General features: G+C 34.8%; 1 protein-coding gene across 1 annotated transcript; it reads right to left on the bottom strand.

Moving 5' to 3' along the window:
- Window positions 1–345: 345 nt before the first annotated feature.
- On the bottom strand, window positions 346–4,951 carry LOC119786735 (protein S100-A13-like). Its single transcript, XM_038290243.1, has 3 exons — window positions 4,815–4,951; window positions 4,527–4,685; window positions 346–778 (listed from the first exon to the last, which is right to left on the bottom strand). Exons 2-3 carry the CDS (start codon window positions 4,653–4,655, stop codon window positions 644–646), a joined length of 264 nt encoding a protein of 87 aa, XP_038146171.1. The 5' UTR covers window positions 4,656–4,685; window positions 4,815–4,951; the 3' UTR covers window positions 346–643.
- Window positions 4,952–8,749: the final 3,798 nt, after the last annotated feature.

Genomic DNA, 8,749 nt, shown 5'->3' with positions numbered 1-8,749 from the left:
CTACATTTGGTCAGACTTGAGTTCAAAATCAAGGCAAGAAACAGCCATCCATAAAAACTGTTCCACGAAACCACCAACAACATGTCATTATTCCAAAAAAAGTTAAAAACAATCCCCTGGACTTTGTTTTCCATGTTTGAAGACGTTACGCTTCCCATCCAGGAAGCTTTCTCAATTCAAAATGTCTGGATTAGCGTGGAGTTCCAGGCTTTATGGAGCAGCCCAGCAAAGCCTTGTTATGGGTTATAGAAAACATGCAAATTGAACAGAAAAAACAAGCCCCCCCGCCCCTTAGTAATGGGGAGTTTTTGAGGTCAGCAGAGCCAAGACACAAAGTCTTTTTTCTTTTTTTATTCTATTATGAATTTATGTCAAACACAATGAACAAAATTATCCTTAGTTATCATTACATTTGAGAAAGAAACAGAGAGACACTGATTTAAATAAAACCAACAAAATGTTATGAAACTGCTTTAGTGCTTAAAGTTTGCCTATAATTTTATCAGAGCAGTGAACTGACTTGTTGAAATCTTTAATAGAGGAAACAGACTGAGATGATTTCCATTATGAAGGATTTCCCTTTTCTTATTATGTGGCACTCAGAAAGTTTAGTTGCACACATGCAACTTAAAGAAAAAGGACTCTATTGGCTGAATCCTCCATGTTTGCTTGCAAGATGCCCAATCAGCTGCCAGAACTCAGGGAAGCTGAGCTCTCCATCATTGTTATTGTCCAATGACCTCATGAGCTGGTCAATGTCAGCAGGGTCACCAGCATTCTGCAGGAAAACAACAGGAAACAACCTCTGTAAGACCCTGAAAAAAGAAAACCCTAATAAAAAAACAGGTGAAGATCCTGTAAAATCACACCAGTAAGAAAACTGTTAGCAGCAATTCAATGCTTCATCAGAAATAGCCTTATATATGCAGAACCAGCAGAGATGGTTTGGCACACGATTCCTTGGCTCTGTCACCATCTTGTGGCTGCTGTGGATGAGTCCAGATGTGCAGCCAAAGAGGAAACTTGTGGAATTTTCCACACTTGGGGGAGAAAAATGGAGTCCAGTATCCTGTGTTTAGGCCTCATGAAGATCTACTTTATGTTGGTGTGTATTCTTAATAGAAGTAAGGCAGGCAAGAGTATCATGTGAAGTCTTGTATCAGTTGCACAATGAACAAGAAAAGCTATTTTTGTTGTATTAAATGTATTATGTTCAGAAACCGTAGAACATTCCATGCATAGTTACGGCTGTGAATCACACAATCAGATGATTGCATGACCATAGCAAAGATAGGGCAATAGAGCAGTCAGATGATACCCATTAAAACCTCACTATCCCCCCACGAAATAACCGTTTTACAGATAAACTTCCTCTAGTTTGGTTTATTTTATTCCAATAAACTGCAACTAGGGCTAATGCTTAACGTGCATGCACATGAACATATTTTTTTGGGAAAAATGAAATCGGTTTAATAAGCAGTGAATCAAATATTACAGTGATCTAGTGTTTCAAAATAGACACGGGTTAATTACAGCTCAAGGCGAAAGAGAGGCCTTGATCTCTATCATGATCTCTAACCAGAGCACATTGCCTGCAAGGTCAAATGACACATTTTATTAGTGGCTAAACATATTTTAAATCAAAAGAAATGTTAAGTGTCTGTAGCAGAGGTGGGTAGGGTACCCAGAAATTGTACTTAACTAACAGTAGCACTACTTCCATCATATTTGTGCTCTAGTAAAGAAATTACTTTTTAGAAAGATTCAAAAAGTATTTGGTAAAAAGCTACTGAAGTATTGGGTAATTGTTCTATTTTCTACCCATGATCATAACCCCTAATTTGAAGTTATCATGATGTAAAATGACATAATTAATGTATGCAAAAGATGGTTTTCCAAAGAATATGATAAAAACAAACATATAACACACAATAATGCAACATATATGTGGAATTAACACTTTTCAAAACACATTTTTTGAGTTATAATACTAGGTATATAACATTAAATAACATTATACTGTTCGTTGTATTTTCACTCAACCTCCAACTAACACAGTAGAGACCATAAGTGGAAAATAACATTTACACAGTAAGTCTTCAGTACAAAATAAGGAAAGTGTGTCCCTCAATGGTGCATTTTGCTTAAAACAATTTTTTTAATTAAATGAAGTTACTAACAACATTTTACTCAAGAGATGGAATACTTTATCATATTTTTATTCAAGTAAAAGTTACTTGTTGCTTGTGACATTTACTTGAATACTCAAGTAAATGTAAATGAGTAAATAGTAAGTAAGAAAGCTTGTGCTAAAAAAGAAAAAAAAAAGAAGTCCTGTGTGCAGTTTACCAGAAGTCATGCTGGGGACACAACAAGCATGGAGGAAGGTACTTTGACCAGACAACATCAAAAGTTAACTTTTTTGAATGAATTACAATAGTCTTTGTGTGGCAGGAAACTAAAAGTGCAGCTCATTCTGAATACACCATCCCCACTGTCAGATATGCTGGTTGTAGCATCATTCTCTTCAACAAGGAGAGCCAAAAAAATGAAGAAGCCCTGTCTGAGCAAAAGACTTGAGGAAGGGACGGAGTCAACCTTCCAGCAGGCCAGCCAACCTGAGGATAAATCCAAGTATACAATGGAATGGTTTAACATGAAACATGTCCATGTGTTGGCCCAAACAAAGTCCACACCTTAACCTAATCAAGCTCCTGTGACCAAATCAGAACAATTATTTTCAGAAACGCTTTCCCTCTAATCTGAGACACTCATATCAATAGTCTCCAGAAAGTGTTCAGAGCTTAACTACCAGTGACCAAAAGTAAGAAAAAAAAACATGTCTTGAGGAACTCCACACTTTTTGTAAAATATTTTATGGACAGAAAATTTCACAGCAACAATCAAACATGATGGTGTTAGAAATATTGTCTGGGGTCCAATAAAGACCAGGACAACGTGACGTAATCAGAGATTGATGAACTTTGCTCTCAAGTAGAAAATCATCACCGAGAATATCTGATAATCAGTTTAAGAAGAGCAGAGCTGCTCAGAAAAACCCCCCCAAAAATTAATGTTTTGGAGTGGCCATAGTCATTTTCAGTCATTTTCATTATTCAGATATTGTGAGTGGAGCTCAAACAGGTTTTAGTTGCTTGAAAATTTGAATAAGAAATAGAGAATAAAAGATTAATTCATGGGAGTGGCAGAAAAAGAGGATTGACAGTTTTGATGAACACCTAACTGTCAGAAGATGGTGGATGTGGTTGTGGACCAAAACGTAGAGTAGAAGGAGCCAGAGATGAGTTTGCTGATTTAATCAAAGAAGGCAACAGAAACAAAATCCAAGAACAAAATGCAGGAACCCAAAAATAAGGAGGCATATATATGGGGGACAGAACAAAGACTTGGGTAATCAGCTAACAGGGAGCAGGTGTGGATAGAAGGGACTAGAAGGGGGGCAACAGAGAGCAACACAAAAAACAACATTGCTAGAAAACAACTACAATGACACAAAATGGAAAATAAACCAAAGACCAAGAGAGCAGAATGACATAAATAACCGAAGTCCAAAGGGGAGAACATCGACGACTTAGGGTGGTAGATTTTGGGGTCAATAGGTTTTTGGTTTGCATAATTCAGTTCATTTATATCACTGCAATTCATAACAGACAGAGACAATTCAACCAGGTCATACAGATTGGTTCAATGTTTTCTATCTAAGGAAAGCCAGCTGATTGAATCAACTTTACAGGAGTCACTCCTGGATGTGTTGACAACAGACATTCACTTATATTGTGTCATCGACATAATGATAATTGGAAATAATATGATATGCTTGTTTCAAATGACACACACACATATATATATATATATATATATATATATATATATATATATATATATATATATATATATATATATATATATATATATATATATATATAAAGGCTTTTTACTGCAATGCCTCCTTGATTGTCTGGAAGACGTCAACTGATGATGAGGCTTGTTACTGCAGCTCTCTAACAGCTGAGTTTAATCACTTGTATATATGCAGGAATAATAGACCAGAAAGAGGAAAAAAATACCTGAAACTATTTGAAATGTTTAGCCTCTATACCTGGCAAGACTAATACAGGAATAAATTACCTCCATTGCCCATCAGTAGTGAAATTTATGTAAGTTATCAAACAGTATTAATGAAAACATAAAAAGCATTAATGTGGGTGATTTAATCAGTATTTGGATCAAAGGAACCACGTTAAAAAGTAAAAACTGAAGGATTGGTAAATAATGTTTAAACATGAAAATCAATAATGGAATAATAACCAGCGTTAGTTACTTCATATAGTTTGAAATACAAGACTAACATGCAGTATGCATACATTAAAAGAAGAAAATACTTAAATGCTGCTTGTTCCAGGTTTAAATCTCAAGCTAAGCAGCTCTAACCAGACTTTCAAAAAACTTGTAGATGCACAGATATATCTCAGCAGGATGTCAGTTTGTTACTGTTTCTCTCTTACCTTGACAAGGTTGGGGAGCTCTGATTTGACCAGTTTTTGAAACTCATCCCTGCTGAGTGTGTCAGAGGAACCGTCTCTGCAAGCATATGCCTTGAACTGAGAAACCAGCACACCAACAGCAGTCTCCATGATGGACTCGGTCAAAAGGCTGGGTCTATTCTTTTGGGAAATTGAAAAAAATAAAAACATGCAATAAAATAAAAATAAAAAACTAACGAAAATTATTCTACAACTGAGGTCCAATATAGAAAGAATGCTTGCTTCTGTTAAAGCTTAATACAAACTTACCTCTTTAGGTGTGTTTGAGCGTAGGTATGCTGTAACAGAGCTTCTCAGTCTTTTTAAAGCCCACTTTTCTGGTGAAAGAATTTAATCATTGCCTTTAAATTTTTTCCATTCACAATGCCCTCTTTGCTGTACTCTAACTTCAATGTCTAACCATGCAGGTTTTATAGTTAGTGAGTGTGTGTAGCAATATGGACCCTAGGAAACATGACCTTATATAGATACTTCACATTTACAGATGTCCTTCATTTTGACGCCAGATTGGCTCTCTAAGTGCAAGTTTTGATAAATTGATGTAACATATTGTTTATTTAAATGCATGTTACAAGTTAAAAGATGCTCTTTAAAGTAGTTATCTTATTCTGCTATTTATAAACAGTTTCAACCATAGAAATTATTAACTTTGAATCTTAATTCGTCTCTTTCTTCTTAGAAGAATTTGAATTAAAATTAAAAGGTGTAAGGACTGGACATGCAGAGCTCCAAATTTGGTTTGTAGAGAGAAATGAGACCGCAGAGCAAAACAAAGGGTCCTTTTGATCAAGGCGGATCCCTGGCTGCTGAGCTGACGGTCCAAAGGTGGCTCATTAAGAGTTCGCCCCTTTTTTCCTACCCATGTGTACTCTGGCAGTAAATGCTAATTTTATTATAGGTACCATCTATTGAGTTTCTTTGAAAATATACTTATTTACATTTTGTATATAGTTTGTGTTGAACAAAAACATAACTTTTAACTAATTATTTTTGTTGTTCTTCTTTATTATTACATTTTGCAAATAAGTGGAAGTGAATTTGGATTAAAAACAAGAATCCCTAATATTATTGTAAAGAAAACAAAAAGGAGTTACAATAAATCAAAATAAAATGAAATCAAAACAAACAACATAACATTTGGGAGTGAATATTCTTTTTTCATTTTATAAACCATTCCACAACCAATTTCTCCAATGTGAGATTAATACAGTTCAATTATTATTGTTGTTATTATTATCAATTTCTTCACATTTCTTTTGCAAATCTTTCTTTTTTCCTGTTAATCTTTTTTAGGTTTAAACTCAAACATGTTTTAGTTTTAGCCTCAGTGCAGTCACCTGTAATCATTTTGGAATGGAGTGAATACTGCAATGGGTAGGTCTAGTGACTAATGCCCCCTAAGGGACCTTAACCTATTATTGCCCATAACAGCTGTGTTAGTGGCCTTGAAAGCCCTGTTGCTGTAATTACTCTGATTACAACTTGAAAGCTCCCCATGTAAAGTTCTCTAAAAACCCTTCAGGATGGGAGGTAAAATGTCTCCATGCATCAAGAGAAGAAGTTGAGATGCCTGTTATTTTAGCTCTAAATGTTTTTGTTTTAAATACTAAGAATCAAAGCCAATGCATGTCCAAAAGGAACGCTTTAATAGATATAATACCAATGCTGTGATAGAACATAAAGCCTCATTTTTAAATAAACAGACTAACCTTCAGTTGCGGAACCAATAAAGTAGCAAAAACCAGAAAACCAACTGTCTTACCTATAACATTTTATGAAGACAATCTGTAAACTAAAGTTTATTTTAATTAGTTAAATAAGGATGATTTTACTAAGTCAAAGCTTAACAGGCTTTTTTATATACAGTACTCAGAACTGTGAGCAGCATGCAGCAGAGAGACAAACCAAAGCAGTTCATCACTGCTGATTATGTAATCTATGCAACAGACACTGTTGAAAATGGAGCACTAGGGTGTCCCCAATGAAAAAGAGGATGTTCACAATTGGCATATTAGGGAAGCAGTTAGTCCTAACAAGCACATTGGCTTATCGTCAACAGATCCCCACACATCGCTTTAATGTCTCAGAGGTATGGCTGTTGCTGAATGTGCACATCTATATCACTTTTTACCTCAAATGGCAGCACAGAGTCCTCCCCGCATTCCCATAGCTGCTGTAGAGGTAGAAAGGAGCCGTGGCTAACAAAACTAAATGGTACATCAAGAGATTTCCACTGGGCAAAGATGAGAGGTGCTTTGTGATTAATACCTCCCATCTGGGCCTGAATCGGAGTTTAAAGAGTTCCTTGAAAATCTAACTGCAGTGCCTTGCAAAGGCATTCGTTTCTCTTTCTCTTCAAGCTATATGTTTTGGGGGGAATATCAAGATGTTTGCAAAGAACTTGGGGTTTTGTTCCAGGAAATGAGTGAACAAAGAGCATCATGATCAGCAAGAGATGTCAGGTTAAGAAGAAAGTTGTGAAGTCTGTTTAATACATCGACTCCATAGATCCTGCCGTTCTGGGGACATTCAAAGAAGGGCTACTACAAATAATATACAAGAAGAAATGCATCGTTTTTTTGCAATCCATTTGGAGGATGCAGCAAACATGTGGAAGGAGCTAAATTAGTAAGGTGGCACTAAATTAAACTTTTTGTCCAACAAGCCAAAAGTTAACCCTATACATAAATCTTAACACACCATTCCTCACCCTAAAACACGACTGCGTGCATTCAGTTGTGAAGACATGGTTAGGATAGATAGGAAGACTGATGGAGCTTAATACAGCAAAGCCTTGAAGACAAACACTAGGAAACTAAAAAGGATTAAAAAAAATAAGAAATATATACTTACTATATATATTACTTATTATACTATATATATATATATATATATATATATATATATATATATATATATATATATATATTAGATTGTGATGCTACTGAATTTAAATTATTACTAAAAAGGGGGAAAAAAGGACAAAAAGTGCATATATTGTAGGGAAGACACTGTCTATTAGTTAATGTTCAAATGGGACTGAGATAGGGAGACTTACGGGACCAAAGAATCTTCTGTTACAGAAACATAAAGGCTGCTTATTAACAATTTGTTTTTATTTTATGTTTTTTATTTCATAATTTATTTTTTATAAAAAATTTATTTAGTTTTTATTCTGTGTTTTGACTTTGTTTCTGCCATTGTTTTTTTTTTTTTTTTAACTTTAATATACGGTGACCTTGAGTGTCCAAAAAGGCCCCTTTGAAATAAAATGTATTATTTATTTACAGCCACTCCTCATTTATTAAATTAACCTGACATGCTTCTAATATGCAAGTGGAAACTAGAACTAGAGCAGAACACAGCTGACATTTCAACCATTATCCCACATCTGGATTCATTTCATCAGAAACAAATCGTGTCTTAAAGTTTTGTAGCGAGAGCTAAATATTTACCAGAGGAAAAAAATGTCAACTCATTCTAACCAAGATCAATGATCAACAGAGCAGGCTGTACTTGTACTCTGCCTTCCGTCTTACCCCTCAATCACTTTTTTTATTTAATCAGTCAGTTTTTTCTGCATCTTTATATTCACTGAATTTTATCAAAAAAAGGAGAAATATATATGAATGTCTTTGACGATAGAAGTTTCCATATTTATCACAGCTACTCTGTGGAAGAGGGTGCATAAACACGCATTATGACAGTAAAACAAGGTGGTGGCAGCAGCATGCTAGCAGATACTTTTCTACAGCAGGGGTTGGTTTATGGATAGATATAAGGAGCTAAATACAGGATGAACCTGAAAGAAAGTATCTATTTCTTCTATTAACTCTGAGACAAGCAATACTAGTTCACTTGGCAGGGAAGAAATGATGCAATCTTTCTATAAAGATGGAGGGACTTTATTAAAGCTGAACAGAGTGAACGGTTGATTTATAAAAAGGTCATAATAGATTAATTCAAACCTGCTATGACACATGAAAATTGAGTGTAAAAATTTTTATTTGAACAGTTTTCAAGAAGAGTAATTAAGATCCAAGGGTTTTAAAATGATCTAAAAGAAAATGGCAACAATTATCAATTATTTGGGCCCAATGTGAATCAAACACAAATTTAGATGTAACTGTTATTCTTTGGAAAGAAAAAAAAGGACAATGAATATAGATTTTTCACCATAAAAA

Source organism: Cyprinodon tularosa, unplaced genomic scaffold (assembly GCF_016077235.1).
Source record: "Cyprinodon tularosa strain WSP-4 unplaced genomic scaffold, ASM1607723v1 ctg277, whole genome shotgun sequence".
Classification (NCBI taxonomy): domain Eukaryota; kingdom Metazoa; phylum Chordata; class Actinopteri; order Cyprinodontiformes; family Cyprinodontidae; genus Cyprinodon; species Cyprinodon tularosa.
This window is presented reverse-complemented; position numbering and strand designations above follow the sequence as displayed.